The sequence below is a fragment of the Cavia porcellus genome, unplaced genomic scaffold (genome assembly GCF_034190915.1).
Source record: "Cavia porcellus strain 051 isolate PalLab524CR breed Dunkin Hartley unplaced genomic scaffold, mCavPor4.1 scaffold_14, whole genome shotgun sequence".
Taxonomy (NCBI): Eukaryota; Metazoa; Chordata; class Mammalia; order Rodentia; family Caviidae; genus Cavia; species Cavia porcellus.
In genome coordinates this window covers 2,932,356-2,958,562 of record NW_026947497.1, presented here as the reverse complement: position 1 = coordinate 2,958,562, position 26,207 = coordinate 2,932,356, and the positions used below count along the sequence as shown (strand labels likewise).

The following is a 26,207-nucleotide window of genomic DNA, read 5'->3' as shown; positions in this document are numbered from 1 at the left end:
GATAGAGACAGTATGCTGCTTGCTCCACGAGTAGATGCTATGAGGAATTCTGAATGTGTGTGAGGAATGGACTGTTCCTTCCTATCTCCAAGACGTACAGGGGACGAATTAGAGCCATGCATTCGAGTTCTCTCTAAAGCACCATAGAGCTCATGCACCATTAGAGCTCCCCGCTCCCCGGGAATTACTGCTGTGTGTTTCAGTGTTTGGAAAGAGCTCGTTAAGGAGGAGAAAGTGAACATGCAGACACGCGACTGCCCCTTCTCTGCCTCCAGCTCACAGATGTCTTGGCCCTCCTGCCTGAAAGGCCGCTCTTTCTTAGCCTTTACTGCAAACAACACCTACGACTTCAGCTTCTAGACTGTACATGTCTAGTTGGCTTTGCAAACTGCAGTCTTTCTGAAGCTAAGAGCACATATTTCTCAACAAACTGGTTCTGCATATCATCTTCCTTGGCTCCATAAGTGGCAATCCACCCTTTTCCTACCAACGGCCTTGAGACATCAGTCACTTCACACCTTCTGTACTGCAAAGCCAAAAATTTCTATTACTGGCATTTGAAAGACCAGAATCCTGTTTCACTGCTGTCACTGTTGTCTAAGCTGCCACCATTTTTCCTCACCTGTGATGTGGATTTTGGAGTGGCCTCCTGCCTTTGAACCATCTCTTCTGTCATTACTACGAGTCTGCATCCTCTCCCAGAATTCTTAGTGCCTCTTTCTTCCTCACAGCCTGAGTGTTTACCATAAAGCTCAGCAGATCTGGCCTTAGTTACTCTCTGACCCCATTGATTACTGCTGGCCTCTCTTTTTCTGTGGGCCACTTGTTCTGCTTTGGACACACACACATCCCACTGCAGGGCTTTGTGGTACTGTGTTCCTCTCCTGAAATATGTTCCCCTAGATATCCACATGGATTTCTCCTTCATCAGTTTCGGAGTGAGGTCTTCCTGACTACTCAGCGAAATGTTCGTTTCCATTCCCACACTTGCCACACTCCAATATATGTAAGGGCACAATTTCTATTTTTTCCTGGTATTAACAACTTGTGTTTGCCACACACATGATGCACCTTGTTTATTTATGTTTTTTTTTCTCAATGGAGCAGGATTTTAGGTCTTGGTCTTTTTTGAATTTCTAGTGTTTAGAAATATTCAGTGGCGTTTAATAGGTTTTTGATATTTTTGAATCAATGAATAAATTGATCTACTAAAATAAAATTAAGGAGACCATTCATTTTCAGACTTAAGTAAGAATAAATTCATTTGGTCAAAATGAGCTCAAATGTTAGCCTCCCCTGATATCATCCATTTTCTAGAAACATTATATTTTCTAGAGGCAAAAATAAGCCACAATAATTTCACCTCTTTAGCATCCATATGTGGATCACAGGGAAGTACTGCTTGTGAGGGAGATGAAGAAATCACACTGCTCAGGCTCGGAGCTGTGAGGTTTGATGAACATCGTGTACTTTTTAAATATACATGTCTGTGTTCTTTTCCCATTTGCAATCAGAGCCTGGAGATACCTTTATATGAATTTAAAGTAGGAGGCACAGAATGATTTTTCTAGAAAAGTGCATATTCAGTCTACATCAGATTACATTAAATGCCCTTTGTATTCTCAAGCACCAAGAATGACTGAAACTCAAACCCAATTAATAGAGAAGGATTTCAAACAAACTATATTTTCCCCCATGGAATTTCAGTGGCTGGCTTTTGCACATTTTCCTTCCGAAACGAGACTGCTATTGTGTTTATTTCACAAGGCCCCCTCTCTAAAGCGATGGTGTCAGACTGACTGCTCCAGTTACCACTGATGATTAATTTGGGACTCTGAAATTGTGTTTCCTTTTGACCAGCAGGCACATGGGTGACAGCATTAAACCACTAAGTTCTATACAATCTAATTGCTTAGAGGAAACCAGAAAATAAAGATCTTAAGATTAGATAAAATGTTTCTGAACAATCACAATTCTTAAGAATGATTAAAAAAAAAACGTAAGGTTCCAAAGGACTTTAAAGGCCCCCAAGCCACCATACACAGACTATTGTGTGGTGCCCAGTAAGAAACCCGAGACCACCAGCAATGGGAGCAAATACTTTCAAGAAGATGAATAATTACAGCAGTGTCTCAGTTCACAAACTTAATTTTTTCCATGATTCTGGTTGCAAACTCAATTGGATGAGAGTTGAACCAAATTCAATGGTTAGTATTAATGTTGACCTCATGGGGAAATTTGATTCGATTCTTGTCCAATTTGGTTTATAACTAGAATCATGGAAAAATTTAAGTTTGTGAACCAATACCCATTTAGAATGAGGCAGTGACTCACACTTGACATGTCTTTTTATGATGTATGAATGAACTGCATCAGAAAAGAATTGTTAAGTGCCTATATATTATTTTTAGCCATTACTTTCATGCGTTGTTACCTGTCACTATCAAATTAATTCTAATGTAGTGAGCATGGAAGTCATTTCTACTAAACCAGTAGGTAATCGGAACCATGCAGTTGCCTGTCTTTATCTACCATAGCTGCATTCCAAGCAGTTATGGCATCTGACACAGTGAACATCCGAGGAGAGATAAATTCTGAAATATATATTTGCTGTGGCTGAATTTCCACCCTCACATGACAGGGAAAGGGGCCCAACTTGAACACCAAGAGCCTACTCTGAAGCTAAAGAACATTTCCCCCAGAGTGAAGACAAATTCTATCCAAGTGAATATTGGAAGATAAATCCCATTTTAGAATGAAATTCCGAACTATCCTCAACAGCTAAGCCCTCCCCCTGCCTGGGATAATGAGTCGTGGCTCCTCAGGGCTGAGTCAAGACAAATGCCAAGTCTATGGATAGTCACTACTCTTAAAATGTTTTTTTAACAGTAAACGCATTTAAAATACGGATGAATGTTTGGGGAAAATTATGCAACGAGGAGTAAACAGCCCTTGGAATAAGAAAGATACAAGGTAAGTGTGTGGTGGGAAACGTGTGTGCCCCTTTTTACTGCAGAAAACAGTTTATGCAATAATGATAACAGTTTATGCAGTAACAGCAGCAGTAGCACAACCCCACCCCGAATCATGGAAAGAATACCTGGCCCTGTTTCAGAAAGTGGGTGCCTAGGCCGTGAAAATACTCTGTTCCTATTACAGAACCCTTGCTCTTTGGACCAGGCTCCTTTGACTCACGGAGACAGCACTGCTAACACGCGTTAGCTGGAGAAGCTCTGTGCGTCTACGCAGACGACCTCGCTTTCCCACAGTGATGCCTGAGTCCACGCTTGGCCCCAAATGACTGCCACATCGCAGGGGCCATCTGTGTGCAGCACCCCCCACACCCGGCCGTACTTTTCCTCCTGGGGGAAGCAGAGTGGCCCGCAGACTGGGAAGCGTTTCTGGGATCCTGTCCTGGGTGTCGTCGGGAGTGAGGGACAGGCGCTGCTCTGCACCCGGGAAGCTCTGCATAGTTTATCATCTAGCAGAGCAGACCGCAGCTATCCACGGATGGTTCTCAGCAGGGTCTCGCTCGACTCTGCTGAACCAAACTAACAGGATTTTAGGGAGAAAGATAATTTTCCACCATCTTTGTCACATGCTGAGGTTGGTGGTCATAGTAGACGTCTTTCCTATTGGCCTTGCTGCTCACACACAGCCTGGGAGCTTTCATAATTAATATTCAAATAATTACAAAATGCACCCTGGAAAAGTCCCACTTTACAGTGTCTCTGGTTTGTTTTCAACTGAATTATACATGTTGTAGTCAACGTATAAACCGTGAGAAAAATGTGTGAAGAAATAATTAAAAAATCAAATGTTTTTCAGAGTAAATGGTGTAGGAACAAATATAAAAAACGCCTGGATTTTAAAACACCCACCCTCATGGTGTGACTGAGCTTAGAAACATTTCTTGGTAGATATTTCACTAAAATCCCATAAAAGTATTGTTTTAAAATAGGCCCTGCCTGGTATTGTAAATAAGGTAAAAATATATATAGTTTATTAAAAAATTCCAATGATCAGATTAGGTTGTTCTGGCTCAAAGCTGCCGTGAGCAGCCTGCTCCCCACAACCTCAGCCTGACCCTTTACCCACAACATGCAATTCATATTGCCCTCGTGCGTTAGTCTCCTGTAAAACCCTGTTCACCACTTCTCATCCCACAAGGCCTCATGGCTTCAGCTGCTCCAGCTGACCCTGCTTCCACTTTGTGGTCGTCTGAGACTGACGTGGAGATTCTGGTCGCTGTGACGTCCACCCACTTACTGTGCGTGTGTCAGGACACTATCTGTAGTTCAGTACCGAGGAGACCCCTGCCTGGGGCCCTTTGCTCATGGAGTGAGCTGCTACCAAGGGCTGGCAGCCTGAGCTTTCCTGGTTTACAGAAATTACTGCATGTTCTCTGTTTACATAGAAATACCTGTTCCCAAATGAGATTATGGGCAGAAATAGCATCCATGTGCTGACCTAAAAAAGCTACGATTGTTTTTTTCCTAGTCAGGTCTTCTAACTTCCACGGAAATGAGCATCCATGGTGTCATCAGATACTGTGTCATCAAATGTAATATGCTCCAACCTAGGATAAAATATCAACTTATTTCCTGCATAATTATGCTTTTGGGAAAATGTACTATATATTTGTTACCACAAGCCACTTTTAAGAAATCAGAATAGTTTGAAATGTCTAAACCACAATATAAATACATTTACTGAGTTAATATAAATGCCTTCTCATTCTTGTAGGGACAAAATTTTCTCTTTAACTTCTTGCCTCTAATACTCATAATGACTTTTTTGTATATTGTAAGAATATAAATATTTGTAGATTTATTTTGTGTATTATCAGCGTATACATACTGGAAGATAAATGAAACATATTTCAGTTGTATTCAATTTTAGGTAAACCTGGGGTATGAAAAAAATAGTTTAAAAGTCACCAAATGGAAAGCAGTCGGTCTTCAATGAGAAATCAATTCTGTCGGATTAGTTTACTGTCTTAAGAAAATGATATCGTCTTTGGGGTTTAATTTCCTGATCTGTAAAATAGAAGTAAAAGTATCTATTCACCCAGATTAGATAAGGATCTAATGAGAAAATGCTTGTCATAAATAAAATATGTATATGCAAAGCAAAAATATATGTATGTAGAAAGCATATTTATGTACACCTAAATAATATTAACATATAAAGTGTGTCAGTGTGTCTGTGTGTGCCTTAAATATGCATGTTCAGGGAAGAGGCCACAATAGAGATGAATGATAAAAAGAAGGACACATGAAGGATGGTGAGACTGAAACTAGACATGAGTAACAAAAACCTAAAGGAAATAAGGTGACTGTAATGTCATTTTTATGACTCTTCTTTGTCTTTAATGCTTTCCTATCAATTATCTCAAATCCTAAAAATACCCTGTAAAGAACTATTTTTCCTAATGATGCAAATTTGATTTTCCATAAAGTTAGGCTTAAAATTCAGACCTGGGTGAGTGCCAGGCTCTGTGTAAGAGGACAAAGGAGAATTTTATAAGGAAAAGAGACAGGCAAGTTCACAGAGGACTTATAAGGCTTGCATGTAGAGTACCAAAACGGGCTCTGAGAACTGGGCTACAGAAGCACTCTGTAACAGCCACCGTGGTGCCATTAATAGTATTTCGGAAGGAAGGCATTGCTAAGCAGCTCCTGCAGCATCACGGAGACATGAATTTGCCACGGACCCGCCAAGGGCAGTTATGTGACTCGTTCCAGGTCCTCTGGTTCTAACAGAACAGCGATACTGAGCACAAGCCAGAACTCTAACATGCAAGGCAGTGCAGCCTATTAAAAATGTATGCTGAAGACACAGTTGGGCTGTTTGTCCATGACTTCCCTAAAATGAAACCTTTTAAGCAGTACGGCCACTTATTTCATTTGCAATATGAAGCCTGATTAAGAGTATTATGGAGCAAGAGCAAACAGATACTTACGGTGAACACTTGCTTCTGATCCTTCAAGAGTCTCAGAGAGGCCGAGGCTGGGAGAGGGCAGGGAGCCAGTTACCCACGGGGCCCCTGTGCTTCTGAATGGGAAAGCACTCACTCAGCGACACAGGATGTGCTGTCTACACCCCAGTATGTAGCACCCACCCATAATGAGCAGGACGGAGGGCACAGCAGTAGAGGCAGAGCATGGTGGGCAATGCCAGAATGGGAGAAAGGGAGGGCCAAGGTGAGGGAACGCTCACTGGGCACACAGGGCCAACTTCTGGGCAATGGGTCTTGGTACCAGTCAGCCAATTATCATTCTATTAGGGGTCTGTGAACCCCCCAGTGTCTGCCAGCCCACCCCTCCCCCTGCAGCCCTTCAACCCCTGATTATCTGGAAAAGATCAGTGGGACACTAAGGGACACCAAAACCCCAATCTCTCTCTTTCACTTTCTTTTTCTCTTCTGTCTCTGTCTCTGTCTCTGTCTCCTCTCTCTCTCTCTCTCTCTCTCTCTCTCTCTCTCTCTGTCTCCATCTCTCTCTCTGTGTCTTCCCACCCTCTGACAAAAACAAACACTGGATGATACCTCAAGGAAAGCAAAGGTCACAAGAATGCCTTACAGATGTGAGTAATAAAAAGGCCCCGGGCCAGCAATCTTCTCCAAAAGCCAGCTAATGAAAGGACATAGAAAATGACTTTTCCTGTCTTAAATTTTTTTGAAGAACTTTACAATGAATATCTTATCAGCACTCACATTGTTACATGAGTGAAACAAACAACCTTTTCTGGATATCATTCCCCAAGGAAGTCAGCACAAGGAGGATATAGTCTTATTCTTTATTTATACATTGATATCGTTTCTGTTTAGCATTTTAAACCAATGGGAGATGGTGGGGTGACATACTTGAGACAAAAGAAGGATATAATACTTTTATTTTAAAATTAAAATGTATAAATAATGGATATTATATACTTTATGCTAAATCTCACTATACATTGAATGTGAGGCCAAGTTCCAATTTCTTTATAGTTTTTATGATTTAAAAGATACATTTTTAAAGAGCCAAATTAATCATCAGTGTTGCTATCTGAAATTGCCCAGCTTTTTCTCAATCATTCTGTTAACCAAATTTTGCTCCTTCCCTGTTGTGAATTTAAATTTCACCCTTTGTCCATCTAGATTGGTGTTGAGGGAAGACGTGACACACTGAAAAGTGAGTAGGTACTTATAAGATTCTATAGCTTATGGGAACATATGGATCACCAGTCTAGTACAAAACACATGACAGAAGTATAGGTGTTACCATGTCAGACATAAATAGGCTCTGTTCATAAGCTATGCATATATTAGTAAGTTCCCCAAAACAAATGACACAAAGCTATGGCCGAAGTGAGACTTGAGACACATTTTTCCTCTTGTGCCTCCTCTCCTCTGCACGGGTCTCACTAGCTGTGGGTGGCCCTTGGTTTATAAATACTTGATAAAGCGTTTTCCTGCATTTTTCTAAAATCCACAACTAGCTCTTTCTTTCTACTCACTTAAGTCATTATGAATCAACTCACTGATTATGCTGTGAGACCCTAAAAGGAACAGTACTTCACTATTGGGCACTTGGGAAGAATTGAACAAATCACTAAGTCAGGGACAAAGTAGGCTTGCGGCTAAAAACAGATACTTCTTCAGCAAAACAGTGCGGTCCACTGATGGACTGAAAACTTCAAACCTGAAAGAGATCTACTTCTTTTAACACTGCTGAAGGAGTGGTTCACAGAAAATTTAAATTTATATGTGAAAATATTTGACTTAGCAGATGTGACTATAACATTAAACTATGTTAACATAAATACATTAAAAATAATAAAGTATTTAGCAGTGTAGCGGGATTTTTCTCTATTAGGTTTATATACACCATTAACAAGATATTATTTTCATAACTAAGAATAGATAGTAACAACAAATGACTGTATAATACACCTTCATGAAAAATACGACTTTTAGATTTATTTTAAAGAGAATTGCTAGTTATGAAGCTGACTTATGTGGTAGGTAAGTCAATAAGAAGCACTTCCATGTGTGTCATGAACTAGTATGTTTCTATTTGTTAACCATACATTTCAAAAAGACCCGTCACAGCTTGCAAAATCACTAAAATTCCAGTTATTAGAATGCATTTACAGATCTGCTAACCTTGGCGAAAGCTGTAGTCATTTCCTCACTGGCAGCAGAAACCTCACAGATGGACATCCAGCCACTCCACAATGTCAGCGTCTACCATTCTGACAAGTGCCTACAATTCTACAATTCAGCTCAGGCTGAAATAAGTGAAATGACTTAACAAATTTTGCAGAATAATGACTGTGCACGGCTCAGCAAAGTCAGGACGAAGGTCCTGTGAACGGTGAAAAATCACTCAGAGATAGCGACAGCTACTCGCTCACGTCAGTGCTGCTACTACAGCAACAGAAGTGAAAATACCCAGAAGAGGCAGGAGAAAAATTACTTCCTATGTCATCCATCGTCATTTCCTACCCTTGTGTTTCTTTCATATCTGTTGTCACCGTTGTGTAATACTGCGTTATTTATGGCATCCTCACTTTACAAGGGGCTGCATCCATCGATCTTTCCCAGAGGGCAAGAAGTGGAGGAATCATTCTTTGAAAATCAGTTTATTTTAGAAAGTTAGAGGAATTTGTTGGCTGCTGAGGCTTCTAGGGGAAAAGTTTAAGTCTACCAGCGGCTAAAAGTTAGGTTTGTAAAGAGCTGGGACCATGATGTACTGAGTGACCGTATTATGGGAAGGAACAAGCTCAAGGCTGAGCAGATTCACTGACTTGCCTGCAAGGGATACCACATGGACTGTAAGAAATGGAAAATTACTAAATTGAAAGAGTTTATCAGACGAACTAGAGCAACGAAACATTAGCATGTGTAGAATCACTGTCTAAAACCATCTGAGGAACAAAAACAATGCTCACTTCTAACTTGGAGGACAAGAACTAGAAATCAGTACTTAACTAATTTTAATCCAATACTGCATGTTCTCTATTTATTTTAAATATGAACAAAATATACATACTATTGCAATGTCACAGAGTAACTAATACCCACAATCTGTTGATTATTATTTTGCTATTTCTTATAAATGCAAAGTTTCATTCTCTTTCACTTTCTAAAAATTACAAGTACCAATTGTTTTAGAAGTCACATATTTAGATCAACTTAATCTGAATATCAAAATAAGTGCTTAAACAACCCTATATATAGGGTTCACTGAGAATATAATTGTACCTGTTCTGAGAACCCAAAGATAAATTCTGACAAAGTCACCAGCATAATCATTGTCATATTATACTTTCTGAAGATCCATAGAAGTATAATTTATTTTCTGGAGAAAAACATGCATACTTTTCTTGCTAACAGAAAGTAATTGCTACTCTATACTTGATTATGGCAACATAGATGTGTTTTAATTACTGAAATACTCTCTTGAAAAACTTCCCTACATTCTTACAAAACTGATATTCATCAAAACTGTTCTGAAAATTAGGGATTTCAATCAGATTTTGCAGAATAACATAAGAGAAATAAATTTAAGCAAGATAAATTTACTTTTTATTGGGTAGACTTTTTGAACGAATATCAAAATGCATTCCTTTAACCTAGTAATTATTGATCTGTTTTCATGCACTTACTAATGTCTTGTCTAGACTTTTAAACAAAAGAATACATGGAATAGGGGTATTGCTTTCTGCTTATCTCTTCTCCAGTACAAAATAGGTGACACAGAAACCAAAAATAAGTTGGAAACATGGATGTTTCAGGATGGAAGTCAGAGTTGGTATTTGGAGTAATAGACTAACGGACTAATTTGCAAATTATTTTTAACACATGGACAACCCAAGCACTACCAACTCCATGAATTATTCAACAAAGAAGAAAAGTGTGTGCACATGTAGACGCACATATTCATAAAGAGCTCTTGAGGTATACATGTATATGTGTATATATATATGTGTGTATATATATATATATATGTATAAAACTTACTGAAAAGTCTCCAAGGATTTTCTCGAGTTCTTCGTGCCCGTACTTCTTAGCAATGTGAGCGGGGTCTGCTCCACTTGTATTTTTCACCTTCAATGCCCAGTTTGCACCTGGACATTGAAGCAGATGAAGAGCCAGATTCTTTAAGCCAAACTTTGCAGCACAGTGGAGAAGAGTTGGGAGCTCGTTGGTGTTCGTATCTGAAAGCATAGGAAGCGCTCGGATTGAACATACTTCTATTATGTCTACAGCTCCATGAAACAGTCTAGCACCATCTAGTCCCGAGAATAACCAGCACCAAGCAGAACAGATGTTAGTATCCATTTGGACAATAAGAAACTCTCAGTGGTTTCAGCCATGTGCAATCTTTTCCTTCTACTTTTCATCTTAAAATAAATATAAACTACTATTCTTATGAATGACCATCTTATTTGTGGAGTAAGTTTGACATAAAAAGCCACATTAGCCCCTTAAGTGTAAAGCAGACCAGAAATATTACGCTGTAATTATGCCTTCTGAATGGACCATCACATTAGCTGAACCAAATATAAAAATCCTGTAAATTCACTTACAAAATCATTTCGTGTTTTCTACTGCCCTGCCTACTTTGGTTCCTTCTGAATTTTACATGAAGTTCCTGTGGGGCTTAGTCTAGATTTTGACAACAAATCCCTCTTTCAAAAGCAAAACACACAGAAAATATAGATGAACACTTTTACAAGCAACTTCAGTACAGATACTTACATCGGGATTTTAGAATTTTAATATCAGTATTTTAGACATTGAGTTGTAATGGCATAAGTTGGAAGATGTATTAACTGCAAAATCGTAAGATGAAGGTTAACTGCTATCTCAATAGCAAAGCAAAACATGAGTGATGGTTTATTATTTTAAATTTTCACCCATAGCTGTAAAAGAAAGGTGGAAATTACACATGAATTCAATAACTGTGGCATTAGGGGAAGAATGTGAAGACTCACAGTAAGAGAAACAAACACATCAAAGCACAAGTCGGTTCTAGTACAATTCCACAGCAATAGAAATTTGCCACCTCACAGTTTTGAAAAGCTGAATATGCATGGCTTTATGTACTGCTCTGCTATTTTTTAGATCAAAAAAAGAAAAAAAAAAGAAAGGCAAAGAAGCATAAAAAAGCTAGAATTAAACCTTAAGTTTTTAATTAACTTGTGTTTCAAGACTGGGTAAATTTAGTTTGTTGGTTTTTATGTTTTAACACAACAAAACAAACAAACACCCCTTCAAGACGCGTTAAGGACTCACTGTTGGAAAATAGTCTACCCTTGAAAGATGTGTTAAAACTGGATGACTGTAGGTGGCTCTCAGCATATTGCAACAGAAATGTACTTGTCCCTACTGCATGGGGTGCAGCAGGACGATTACCAAGTTTTCATTAGGATAGGTGGAAGGTGACACTATTTATGGCAGGTACCAAGTTTCAGAATAAAAATAATGTGTTTTCTTGAAATGCTGTGTTATGCTTCCGCTCTAAAAATCCCCCAAATCTCCTGTGTTCAGAGGTGGCGTATGAAGGGACATTGGATCATGGGTGCTGTGCTCAGCAGGGGGTTCCTCCTGTGATGGGTTCACAGCTGGCAGTGGTGTGGGGAAGTTGGAGGAGGAAGGTCCCCAGGGTTAAGTCTTTGGTGGGAGTCTCTCCCCGCTGGCTCTGTCTGTTCTCTGTGCTTCCTGAATCCCAGGAGCTGGGCAGCTGTCCTCCTCCAGGCCTTTTTGCGGCTTTATTTCTGCTTGGTGTCAGCTGACCATAGACTGGACCTTCTGAAATATTACTCAAGTAGATCTCTCCTCTTTTGAGTGGTGTCAGGTATTTTATTTCAGAAGTTGACCAATACAAGATACGAAAATATAATTTTATATTTTTTGAATTTAAGTGCATTATACATATAAAAGTTTCTGTATAGTTAAACCAGATCAAAGTTAATAAAGAAAATATTTACATGAGAGTGTCAGAATGTGATCACCACATTCTTGCTACATTATAAAATACATTAAAAGCACCATTACTGGCTGATTAGTACTTTATGCAATGTTCCTGCTAGCTACTATTCTTGTGAATTATTAAGTCACTGTAAACGCACCTCTGGTTTTTTTTTCACTACATAAATAATTATTATAGAAACATATTCACCTTTTAACTTTATCAGCCTCTCTGAGTATTTCTCCCTCAAGTCAATGTAACAGAACATCATTCTAATACTGAGCTTCCCTAAGAATCTACCAGAAAGCCTGATGAGTAGCTGGGTTTCCTTGAAGAAGCCTTGCTGGGAGGTGGCTCTGCATTCTGGGCACCCATTCATGCAGGAGAATGGGTGCTGATCTAATTGTGTACCTGTTACTCTGAGTTATGATGGACTTGACTTTGATCTTTAGGGTTAAACTGTAAGTTCCATGATCATTAATGGTGTTGGCTTAAAGGTATTTACATCTCCACTCAGTTTTTAACAATTCATGGAAGTATAATTGATGCTTAAAACTACAATGTTCATGAGTTTGATGTGTTTTGACAATGGTGTGCAGCTGTATTAACACAGCCCAAAGCGAGTTTGCTCCTGTTGCCGTGGAGGGGTTTTTATGTTTCCTTGTAGTTAGTCCCTCACTTCGGGCTCAACCACTTTGTATGAATGTATATGTGCTTTTTGATTGGGAGAGTTTATACAAGTAGAAATGTTCAGTATTGTGTCTTATGTTTCACTGTCTTCTGGTCTCTCCATTTCAGAAACCAGATGCCCTTCTTAGCATTGTTTCATTGTATACAGGGGTTTTCTCAATATTCTTCCACGTACTGCCCTCAGCCTATTTTATGATTTTATTTTAACTTGGTTTTCCAGCATATCTAAGTAGATGTGTATATATACATGCCTAGGTATTCTGATGGGGTTTTGCAAGATTTATTGAATGTTTGTTGATGTCCTTCATCAAATTTAGATCATGATTAGCCATTATTTTCTCAAATGTTTCTTGCACTTCATTCTTTCTCACCTTGCTCAGGAAAGTCAATTAGACACGGACTAGATTATAGAGTGTTCTATAGAGTGTGAATCAGAGATGAGTCAAATCGATGAGCTGGGTTTCATCTTTTAATATTCCTTTCCGATCATTTCAACATTTGGAGCATTTCCTTCATCTTGTTTTGACTGTTTCTTTCCTTGACTATGGATCACCATGTCTTTCTTTCTTATGTTTACTTTCTTCTAAATGTTTTGCATTGTATTGAAGGACTAAAGTAATTAATATTCCCACAAGAAAGCATACCCTTTCTTCATTTGACAACTCCAGTGAGTGGTGAGTTGAGTTAATTTGTAGGTAAACTCAGTTTGTTTTCTCAATGATTTTACTTAGACTTAGTGATGACTGACTTCAGGGGTTTTACAGGTAGAATCATATGCTTCTTTTCAGGACAGGTTAAGATCTGAGTTCTATGGGGTGGGCTAAAAAAGAAAAAGATCTGAGCCCTTGTGAGATCTCCATTGCTTGACAGACTGGATATCAGTTTTTCTTTGGGTCATGAGATAGTGCCTTTTGTTATGCTGTCCTCCATCCAGACTCCTTCCAAAAAAAAAAAAAAAGTCTCAGGTTTTCCCAGACTTCTGCAGTCCCGTCACCCAAGGCAGACACTTACTGTCCTCCTGATAGCATGGAGGAATTTCTTCCTTGCAGATTTCCTGTCTCTGTCGAGGACCTGGGTGGTGCTGCTGTCCCTGTGGTAAAAGCAGTGGGGAGTTTGGTCTCCACGACCCTGTTGTCTAGCAGGCACCTGGCCATCAGGGAAGTCTCTCAGCCTTCCTGCTTGTTCAGTAGCTGTGGGTGTGCTCTGTTGTTGAAGAAGAGAGCTGTGCAGTGCTGCAGCCTGCCCTGGACACTGGGTTCCTTGGGATTCCTGTTCTTTGCAGAGTGCCTTACACGTACCTAGTAAAACTTTGCTAAGTGTTAAGCCTCCTTCTCTACCCATCATGGTGAGTTCTGTCTGTCTTGTTCCATCAGGAATGAATGCAGTGATGATTTTTCTCTCTCTTATGAAGGTTCTGTCACATTCTGGAATTCAGTTCATTTGTGTTTCTTTTGTCTCTTGCTGGGCTCACAAAGGAATTGGTTTCTTGTTGGGTTCACAAAGGAAACCATGTTTTTGAAGATCATCTTGTTTGTTCTCAATATAGAAAGAACAACAGTTTCCTGTGATGCCCTACATCCTAGCCAAGATGAGAACTTCTATTCCTGTCAGTTCATAAGTTATTTAATCACTTTCTTAAGCTCAGTATATCTGCTTTGGTCTTACTTGTTAGATGTAAGTCATGATTTTTTTAAAAAAAAATACAAGAACATTTTAAAGTATGCTTAATCTGCAGTGTATAACCTCTTTTGATTATAGCAGTTTTCATCTAATTAATTAAGATAAATTGCCTTTGTTTTTATTATCAAGGTAAAAATTGACAAATATGTGAAAAATTTGCTGCTTATTCCAGGCAATGTTTATTTTCCTCTGTACTAGATGCCTGGCCACAGAGTGCTTCTGCCAACAGACTCTCTGGGTAGTAAACAAAAAGCAATTGGAGGGGAAAGATGGTATTTCCAAATGTTGAGGAAAAGTAACGATTTCCACCTCTTTCACACTATGATTTGGAATCTCATAAAATGTTAGTATTTCCACGCATATTTAAAATATAGCATTTCTGGGTTTTTGAAACTGTCTTGTTCTGTAACAGGGGGACCAATATTGAATGTGTGACACATCCCTTTTACCATTTGGCAAAAGAGTGGACACGAAATTCTATTTAGAAAACCCTCCCAGGGGGCTGGGGATTTAGCTCAGCGGCATAAGCGTCTGCCTTGCAAGCAGGCAGTTGTGAATTCGATCCCCGGTACCAATAAAAAAGAAAAAGAAAAAGACAAAGACAAAAAAAAAAAAAAAAAAAAAAAAAAAGAAAACCCTCCCAGGGCTATGGTATTTATTCTTAATAATGTGAACATGATGCATAGGAAGCTGACAGTTCATGAAAGTCCCCTGCCAGAGCTCTGCACCCTCTGTTTAGTGAGTGGGGTGTGGGTGTGTAAGGGACAGTGCAGACAAGTGCAGGAGCTTTGGGGTCTCATTTGTTCTGTATGAGGTACGCCTTCTGACCCAGCCCTTCCCAAGCACCTTTCATTCTCAGCCAGTCTGCCACACTGGTGTTGACTCATTCCCTACTCTGTCCCTTGCATTTACATGGACCTGTGCATAATTTGTCTTATGGGCTTTTATTCATGCATTTCCCAATATGCATGCATGTCACCTCAATCTTAGTGATCTGATACCGAGTTGGGGGATATTTAAAGCAGTGGGCGGATACGGACCAAACCAGACTGAGGCTCACTACATTGGAAAATGAGCCGAGCAGCAATTAGTTGAGTCTTTATTTGACCGTCCTCTTGTTTTCTGTTTCCTTTGGTTTGAGCTCTTTTTCTCCTGCACATTAACACTTCTCATTGTCTGAGGCAGCTGGCTTCCTCTCTACCATTAAATATTTGGTGGTCTTTTTAGGTATTTAAAAACGTAGTTAAAACTATAAATTTTACCTTCCCAGTATTTGTTCCATAAACACTATGGATTGACACCGAGTTTCAGGGGAACCCAGATGAGTGGCATGATAATGTTGGTGCAAAAATTGGTGTCACCTAGACCACGGGGGCATTTTTGGTATTAATAATCTGTGCTACAGTCAGAAGTGATGTCGTGACCTTTTCCAACGTCTGCTTTCTGGAGTAGGACTCGACACCTCTGATCAGCCGCTTTTCTCACAAATGCTCTTCACTTCTTTCCTCTCGCTCCCTCCTGCCTACCTACTTTATATTTTTACCCTCTAATCACAGTTATGATGTATGTAAGCATAATTTTTCAAACTTTGCATCTGGAGAAATAGATAATCTCTAGAGAAACACTGTAAAGAGTAGCAGTAGTATAATTCTGAAGATGTCTATTACTCAAGTGAAGAACTATTTTAAAGGATTCAAAGTGACTGTTTTGTTTTATTGTTTGATCCAAATTGAACTAGTTCATGAAATTGGCTTGAGTGTATGCTAAAAGCGTCATTGGTAGATGTGAAAATTTGTTCTTGTGGGTTGAGCTAACAAAAAAAATAAACCAACAAAAATATAAAAGTTCAAAATTTTTAGTCTATTTACAGATCAAATCTCCAATTTATGTAACAAATTTGGAACCTGTGCTATACGTACATTTGTCCCTAATTTATTATACCTTCTTACAAGTACTGCGTTTGCTAATAATTTGAAGTGAGTTCATATAATCACAACTTTCTCTATCATGTGTTTCTTCTCCTCCCAGAATGAGGAATATTCTTACCCATTTTTTCCTTTACATCGATTACTTCATGACATCTGAACATCTTCCCAGGGAATTTAAAATGCAAACAGAAATGGTCCATATAATTTATGCTTTGCAGTATTTATCACTGTGTGATAAAATCTCTTTGATGTTAGTTTAACTTTATCTGTTTGTATCTGCACATTCAGGTATGCAGGAAAATACGACTAGTCACATTCACATTCATCTTGCTGTATTTTTCTTAGGTGTCTTGTGTTAGATTATTTTGCATTTTAGGTAGGAATTGGAGCTTAACATTATGAGAGTTGTTGGTTGTTTTGTAGACTTAGTAGCATCTTCTATTAAACAATACCCACCAATAAATTTTCCAGACAAATTAACTCATTATATTGAATTTTCTATTTTTAGTTTTAAAACAAGTATAATTATATTTTATGAAAAAATTCAAATACAGAATTATCTTCAGATTCTTATAGTAATTTGAAGCTTCATGAGCTACCAAATTTCTAACCTTTGCAAAGAACTAATATTTTCTTCATGTAAAAACTGTGTGAATTTGTTGGTCTATAAGACAGTGAGGCAGGTAGGGCCCCGCTATAGCCTTTTTCTAGAAGTTCCCTCAAAGCCTCATGCATTCATAGGTGAGGAATTTCAGAGATACCTGAATTTCAGTATGTCAATGTGGAGTAAGTGTGTAATAATGAAATTGTGTGGATAAGGGAAGTCCAGTCCTGGGTGTGGGGGGCACAAATCAATAGAGTTGTAGTCTCGATGGGATGGAAAGGGTCAGAAAGAGGCAGGGTGCTGCTGCTGCTTGCACTTGCATGGTCTCCTGTCTGCCCTGCCATGGACCATTTATCCTCTACGATGCCTCCGTGCTATGCCACATTGCCTTGGAGGCCACTGACTATGACATGTGAACTGAAGTACATTTCCTTTTAATTTGTGGGTATTGGGTATTTTGTCTCAGTAGTGAGCAAAGTAACTAAGACTGGCCTGGCAAACATAAATGCCTAGTGGAGTTGCCTAGGAAACAATCTATCAATATTGCACCTGCCCTAGATTTCTCACAGATTTGCACAGGTGTGGCTGAGGCGTGGATACTTCCCAGACTCTGCAGGTGAGCCCAGGAAGCAACTACAATAAAGAACCAAAGTTGAAACCCTGATACATAGTCAACAATAGCATCTTCCCCAGAGACTCTTAGGCAGACATTGAAAATATGCACCCCACATTTCTAAGGACTCTAATTTATCCCATCGGAATCCTTCAATTATAAAGTTAAAATTAAGGGCCCAAACCGTGCCATCCTTTTTGTAGTAGTCAATTGCCATTATCAAATGCCTGATTTAATCCCCTTATAAAGGAAAGAGGTTGTCATTGCTCATGGTTTTGGAGGATGCAGTCCATGTATGGTGGGCCCACTGCCTCTGGGCCAGTGCTAAGCGTGGGACAGCATAATATGGGAGAAAGAGAGTGTTCTGGAGAAATCCTGTTCACCCCAAGTCCAGGAATGACAGATAGAGACAAAATAGGAGATAGGAGTGCCAAAAAAGGCCTGTTAAACCTTATCTCTTTCCAGTGCAAGCCCTGGGAGGTGACCCTGAAGTACCGGCCTCTGGGGATCTTTCCGATTCAGACTATGGCACATTGGAAACTCTGCTCCTCCTCTATGCAGAACTTTCAAACTGATCTCAAAGTCTTTACTTGAACAAATGAGAGAATAGAACAAGTCCTTTTTCTCTAGTTCCACAATTCTAATTTCATAAGCTTAAATAGAAGTATAATTTGCAGGAATTTGGTAAAAGTTGTGTCATCTTTATACCTTGGTACGCACTTTGTTGCCTAGAATTAGCTTTTCATTTCTTCCTCCTCATTGGGATCCTACCCGTCATTTAAGACCTAGGTATGTTCCCACCTTCTTTCTGAAACATGTCTTAAGTTCTACAATTCTGTTATCAGTACAATTACACCCAAATTTACATTGTTTCATTACCTGTGCATTATCTCATGTCCTCGATTAAGTTATAATGGCCTTAAGTCAGGAATTATGCCACTCCTTTTCTATCCTAGTCCAATATCTAATTTTGTAAATGAATTATATAGTGTTAAAATATGAATGGGATACGAAATCAATTTTCACTAATCTCTTAGTGTACTTACTCAAAACACATCACCAGTGGCTTTTCTCTCTCTGATACTGTTGCTTTGCCCAGCTCCTTGCCCCTTGGGTGAATCAGCATCATTGGTACCTTAGGTTCTTACTCATTCCTTCCCAGAGCCCTGTAGCTAGCCAGGCTGGTGACAAAATTGTATTACACAGTGTGGGAACAGTAAAACACTGCCTATTTGTCCTGAAGGTGCTAATACTAGACTTCTTTTAGAGCAGTGTTTCACATGTGCTGACATATAAGTGGATTATAAGCATATTTCAGTAAACTAAACAGAAACAAAGTTTCTAAAATATCCTACTGGTCTTATAATATTTAGAAATATGATTACTCATAAGTAGTTAAAATAACAATATACAGTTATTTTAGAAAATACAGTTTCAGTAAAATTAAAAAATGTATTCTCTGAAATTATAAAACCTAAAAACAACTACTGAGAGTACTAGGTACACATCTGTGTGGACTACTAACTTATATACATAATTTATGCTATGTTTACACTTTTTAAAATAGCAAATAACATGCCACTTCTAGATATCTTATTTTTATTTAATTAAGCATACATCAAAACATTACCTCAGCTGGCAAGTAAATTTATCATAAAATTGATTACTAACAGTTACATTAGTAACTATATTAAAATTTACATAATCATATATCTTTGAAAGATAGTTATATAAAATATATTATAAACAATGATACGATGAAAGACATCCATCTAAATAAATTCAGATGTTTACTTAGAATAAAAATCAATTTCAAAGTTTTGTATTGTTACATCCTGTGGGGGGAAATGACTAACTGGGCTTTCTTCATAAGTTTGTCTTAGTGTTATCGTGCCTTATAATTTGGGAGTTGTCTAAAATATTTAATAGTTATATTCTTGGCTATTACATTTATTAAAAAATCACATATGGTAGAATATAGTATAATAAAAATGGATTCAGTTCAAAGATACTTACATTCATTTTGAGGGCAAATTTCACTTTGAAGAGAGTGGAAGTCATAATACGGTATTTCTTGTTTGAATATGGATGTAAAAATGCCATCGAGCTCTTCAATGTCATTCTGTTTTCAAATGAAAAGAAAATTTTTCGTTGGTTCAGTTATTTATATAGAAACTCATCAGTGCAGTATATAAGAATGTATTAGGTAAGTAAATGCCATGTAATCTTTGGTAATAATGAAAGTTATATTTTTCAAAAATAATGCAAAACTTTTATGGCCTTGTTTAAGAAAGCTAGTTATTGAGGTAATAGAAAAGCTGATATAATTTTGAAATTCTATTAAAATAAGTTAATGATAACACAAATTTTTTTCAATAATAAATTCTGGTAATCAATGGAACAATAAGATAATGATAATTGATTCTTCAACTTAAGGACAAGGAAAGGGGTGATCTCAATAGTTTCCATAATTCCTGTGATTGAGTGAGGAAAGCTTTCGTCTTGCAGTTGTAACCCCTGCAGATATAGAGAACCATGTAACTGCTATTTCTCCAATCGAGGCACGTGAAGGGGCCCATATATTATCCAGCTGTTTCACTGCCAATGAGGTAAGTTGTTAAAAATTATTATTTCAAAAGTGTGTTGTGTCACAGAGGCATGTTAAGTGTTCAGTATATTTTAAATGGGAAAATGGGTAAAAAGGAGTTACAAAAGAGGTAAGACTTATATACTTTGATAAAATGTGTAAAATAAAAATGTAGTAGACAATATATTTACATATATATATTGAGTGCAATCATTAAAATATGTAGAGATATATCTAAAGTACACTTTAAATAAAAAAATAAGCTCTTTAAAAACATTTAATATAAAAGAGGCTAAGAAAAAATAGACAAATTAATAAGGATGAAAATTAAAAATAATAAAAAGAATGACTAAAGTTCTCACATATCATTGATTACATTAAATACAAAGCGTTGGAGACACAAGTGAGGAGACAAAGATTAGTAGTATAGGTTAAGATACATGTTGTAAAGATATATTTTCTCTAAGAAAATTACTTCAAAATACCAAAGTATGGAGGCTGAGAGCAAAACATTTCAAAGAGCTTGGTGTGGCGGTACATGCCTGTAATCCCAGCACTCAGGAGGCTGAGACAGGCAGATTACTGCAAGAGGCCAGCCTGGGCTACGAAGTGACTTCAAGGCCAACCTGAACTGCATGATAAAACTCTCTCTCTCTCTCTCTCTCTCTCTCTCTCTCTCTCTCTCTCTTTCTCTCTCTCTCTCCCTTTCTCATACACACACAAAGGTTTTAAAAAAACAGATGTATTATACAAACAAGACAAAGAAAAGCAAAAATATGTTCATTAATATGTAAGAACAAACAACATTACAGGAGAACAAAAGGGACATTATATATTGATAAAAGAGTCAATTCACCGAAAATATATAGTAATAATAAACCTGCATGCCTAAAAGAACAAGTGACAAAATATGTAAGACAAAAACTGACAAAACTGAAAGAATAGACAAGTACACAAAAGCTGAAGACTTTTATGTTTCTTGATAGAAAATCAGCAAGATCACAGAATACTCTAAAAATCGTTACCTAATTATCTTACAATTATCATCTAATCAACGTTACATAGACCACTCCATGCAATAACAGAATATACATTCTATTCAAAGGACCTGACACCAAGTCAGGCCACGTTCTGGGACATGAAACAAATGCCAGTGAATTTAAAAAGATTGTAAGTCTTACAAAAATATGTTTTCTGAGCACACAAGCCTACTTAAAAATCTTTCATAGAGTGATAGTAAAAGAAGTCTCCAAACACTGAGACACCAAGTAAAAGCACTTCCTAATAGTCCACAAGCCAGAGGAAAGGTCGAGAGAAAATTTAAAAATACATTGAACAAAGTGGCAGTCAAGTACAACATATCAAAATCAAAGAAATTGAAAGTGTAAAAACAATATAAGAAAGAGGGAATTCCTTAAAAAGACTGATAAAATGGAATTCTAACAAGACTTGAGAAAGAAATAAAGGAAAGATACAAACTCCAAGCATCACAAAGGATGTCACTATAGTCTCTACACATAGCAAAAGGATAATCAGGCAGTGTCATAAATATTCTGAATAAACAACTTTGACAAATTACATGAAATGGACTAATTTATTGAAAAATAAAAGCTACAAGATATGCAAACCCTCTTTTATGTTCTACAAGTACAATGAATCTACAATTATCTGAAAACTAAAAGTTTGAGAAAGTACAAACAAGCCTCTCCTCCGCCAAAGACATTCATTATGTAAAGCTAATTCCCTTAGCTCTGGTCCTTCAAGTTAAACTTGCTCCTTTCTTGGATGAGGGATGGAGACACTGGGCATGATGGCACTGAGAGACAATCCTCACAGGATTTTGGGAAAGTGATGTAATGTAAGCAGCTTGGGGATTCTCCAGATCTCTGCAGTGATGCGAAAGGTTGTGTGATATAGGTGTATAATAAATTTATGTGACGAACAGACTCAGGAGTTTAAGTAGCAGCGATAACTACCATCTGTTGAACTCTAATCACGTACTTGGCTTTACATAATTTACATCTGATTTATGTAACATTCAACAAAGTAGATTTTTAAAATATTCCCTTTTGTTGATGTGGTAATCAGGGTTCAGAAATTCACCTAAAAGTGCAGAGCTAATAAGTGGTAAATAAAGATTGTGAGTGCTATAAACAATACACTCAACATTACATTTCAATCATAGAAGAGTGAAATCTGAGATAGTACTTGAGTAGGGTAAAGCATCCTGGTCCTGTAGATCACCACTGTGGCTCCAGGTCACATAGTTCACAGCAGGGGTGAAAGGTGGTCCAGGGCACAGAACTGGAGTTACTGCCAGCCAGTTAGGCAGGCTCACATTCTTCTTTTAATCAGAGAAACCCTGAAAACATGTCCCCTGCATCTCATTGTCTGAAATTTTCTCACGTGAATGTATCTAGCTGTGAGTATGTTTTAAAATGCTGCTATTAGGTCTTTCCAGTTTTAATAGTGGAAGTGGGCAAGAAAAGTGGTTTTTAAGGACAGATTTTGGGAAGGAAGAAACCAACTGAGTTATCACAAAATTAAGGTAATGAAAAGTAGGGTAGAGAAAAATAACAGTCAGGGCCTTGAAGATCAAGAGAAAACACTTCAGTGAAATAATCCTGTGTGGTTGTGCAAGCTTCTTAATAGGATGCAACATCCCTTTTAATATTTGTAGCATCTCACTCTTTACCTTAGATATCTAAGTGGAAAGTCAATGACTGAGCCGAACACAGCCTGGTTCTTATTATAATAAATTGCTGTGCTTGTTTAAACTAGGAAAAGAAAAGTCACTATATTGATTTCATGAAAGACAGCCAGAATAGCCATTTAAAGTGGAATTTATAGTGTCTTCCACAATATTTCCTACTATAGCTTATAAAGAGAATGATAGATAAAGAGCAAATCAGGTTATTTTCCAGGGTTATATAAACAGAAGTCCTCTTTTCTGTCTTACACTGTGGCAGCATTCAATTTAAAGAATTTTTACAGTCAATTTAAAACAGTAATTTCAGAGAATAGGTCTAAGAGAAAAGAGATACTTGCCTTCATGTATTTAATGTTTTAGAATTAACAAATGAATAACTATTTGTTAGAATCAAAACATATGTGATGATTAATCTAGACATTCAATAACGTAAGTCCTGGACTTAGGAGAGAGTTCTATTCCAGGACTGTAAGTGGGGATTCATTTGTAAGTCTGACAAAGTGAGTATGAACCTTTGATGCAAGTATACGATGTAAAGTATAAAAACAAACAAACAAGAAAACAAAGCCAACCTTCCATGTCACTGCATTTCCTCTTGTTTCCAGACATCCTGGGTTCTGATTGAGCACTGCTACACCGTATAGCAGCCACACAGTAGCACAACCGTCTGCAGACATGTGAGTTACTTCTGCAACTCGTGTGGAGCCTCATAATGTGAGGTCCCTTCATATTTGTGAAAGTTCAAAACTCAACTATTCATAAGTTAGGGACTTAGTGTATAAGAGTATAAAATTAAGACTTATTTGAAATGCTTTTATTTGTCTTGTTACTGAAGTATGCATAAAACATCTCATTAAATGAGTTGAGGCCAGTGTCAGCCATGTGAGGCCCGGGGGGGAGAAACACGAAGCCAATTCATCTTTCCCATGAGCCAGAGGCAACCATGCAGAGCCTGGGGGGAGAAACAAGAAGCCCATTTGCCTTTCCTGTGAGACAGCCAGCACTTGGGAACAATTAGAAACCATAACAAAAGTTATTAATAAAATATTTTCTCAACAGTATAAGCTAAAATATATAGGATCCAATAACTCTGTAAATGGACAGAACTGGGTTCTAAGGTAAAAACTGGGCAGAGCCTAAAGCATGGTCATGATAATGGCAAAGTAGCAACACTCACACTTGTTTACTTTCGTCCTGCAGCAGCTGTTATGCTCACTGTTTTTAAATAATGGATGAGTGCACTAACTGTATGCCTCTGCTTGATCCAGTTATTCTGAGTTCAGAATAATGTTTTTAGTCTGAGCCACACCAGTTAGGCATCATTAACCATCTGTTGTCTGTTATCACAGGTGAACAGATAGCACAAAATAAATGTCACTTACTTTATCAGTCAAATATAAGCTTCAATAGATATGCGTTATTCTTATTGATCCATCCTAATGAGAGGCACAAAGGATAGCAAAAAGTGAAGCTAGAAATAAATCTTCAAATTGCATTTCTTTTGACAGTGCTCTGTTCAAGTCTTTCATCAGAAATATGAAAGAAGTAATAACACCAATGGAGACCCATGAAACTCAAACAGCATCTATCTTCTCTAGAGGGAAAGTCAGGAAGAAGCACAAATAAAAATCAAAGAAATGATGTGTGGATTCATCATCATAGTGGCCAAAGGAGTACGCCGCTGGCAGACAAACAAACACTACAGAGACTAAAGGAACAGAATCGAGAGCCCAGAAATAAACCCTCACACATACGTCTCACTGGCTCTTAATAAAGGCACTAAACACCTAGATCAGAGGAAAGACAGCATCTCTAATAAGCAGCACTGGAACAGTGAGTATCCATATGGAGAAAAATGAAACTGTCTCTAACCATGTACAAAAGTCCTCAAAATGGATGGAAAACCTAAAATGTAAGCCCTGAAACTATGAAACAACTAGAGGAAAATACAGGGCAAGCACTTCAAAGCATCAAAATAGCAGTGTCTTTTAAGTATGACACCAAAGCACAGGCAACAAAAGCAAAAATACACAAGTGGAATTGTATCAAACCAGGAAATGTCTGCAGAGCCAAGGAAACATGAGAGAAGGAGAAGACAGCTCCAGAATAGGAGAAAACATCTGAAAACTACTTATCGGACAGAAGACTAATATCTATGTTACCTAAGAAGCTCAATAAAACCAAGTAACAAAAAGTTCAATAGAAATGGTAAATGATCTGATGAGAGAGGTCTCAAGAAGAAGATGTACAATAAGTATATGAAAAATGATCAACATTATTGATCAGGAAAATGAAAATCAAAACCAGTGAGCTATCATCTCACTCTAGGTAGAATAGTAATTACCAAAAGACAGAAATTAGAAATGCTGGTGAGGATGCAGGGCTATGTGAGCTCCTAAACGCTGTGGCTGGGGATGCAAATTAGTACAACTATTACGGGAAACAGTGAGAAGTTCCGTAAAAACTGAAAATAGAATTACCTTATGATCCACCAGTACCCAAACTGGCTTTGTATGTCTTCATTAAGCAAAATCACTTCATGGAAAGAGAGCTCCACTCCCTGTTCACTGCACACTATTCAAAACCAAAATAAGGCGCCAACCTGGTTGCCCACTCCCTGATGAATGAAGAAAGAAAGTGGGAACATACGTGTATATGTGTAATATTATTTTCTAGTGTTCTTTGAATAAACTCTATTATTCTCTGGGGTTATTTGAATAAGTAAGTGAAGATTTATTGAATAGGTACACAAACAACACACTGGGAAGTGGAACTCAAAGCCACAATGAGGCATCATCTCATCCAAGTAGGATGGCTGCTATGAGGGAATATTCAGTGAAATACGTTGGGCATAGAAAGACAGATATTGCATGTTTTTTTTTAATATGTGGAAGCTGGAACAAAATCATCTTGTAGAATAGTGATGACTACGAGTTGGGAAGAGTGAGAGGGAAGTCGAGACAGGTTGGATAACAGCTGAGGTTGGTCCTCAGCTGCAATTCAGAAAGGATAAGCAGTTCCAAAGTTGCACAGCCCGGTGCAGGCCTAGAAGTCATAATAAACTAAGGTACACTGCAGGATGCAGGATATGTTGCAGACAGATGCAGGACTAGAAGCCGGGGCTTGGAGTCTGCAGTCTGACAGAGATGGTCAGGAGACGAAGTGCCAATTACTCTGGCTTGCTCAGGATGTGCCATAGGCTTGCTGAAATCTCTGCTGTACTCACAAATAAGCATGATTATCATATGATAGTTTGGGAAAGGCTACATGGAGAGGCCACATATCTGCAGCCAGCCCACTTGAATACAGAGTCGTTATAATTTCCACTCTAAATGTTTTCTTAGCCTATACATATGAGATGCTGAGTTGCCAGTGCCATGGAGAGCTAAGTACTCCAGATTCTTGCCGTACAGAGCTACATTCTTAGCA

General features: G+C 38.0%; 1 protein-coding gene across 1 annotated transcript in view; it reads right to left on the bottom strand.

The window, feature by feature from the left end:
* Bank1 (B cell scaffold protein with ankyrin repeats 1) overlaps positions 1-26,207 on the bottom strand; it is a 238,636-nt gene that overhangs the window by 131,342 nt on the left and 81,087 nt on the right. Inside the window, exons 6-7 of the mRNA XM_063260550.1 lie at positions 19,498-19,603; positions 10,013-10,209 (exon numbers count right to left, since the gene is read on the bottom strand). Coding sequence (XP_063116620.1) covers positions 10,013-10,209; positions 19,498-19,603 — 303 coding nt within the window. The remainder of the gene's footprint in view (positions 1-10,012; positions 10,210-19,497; positions 19,604-26,207) is intronic.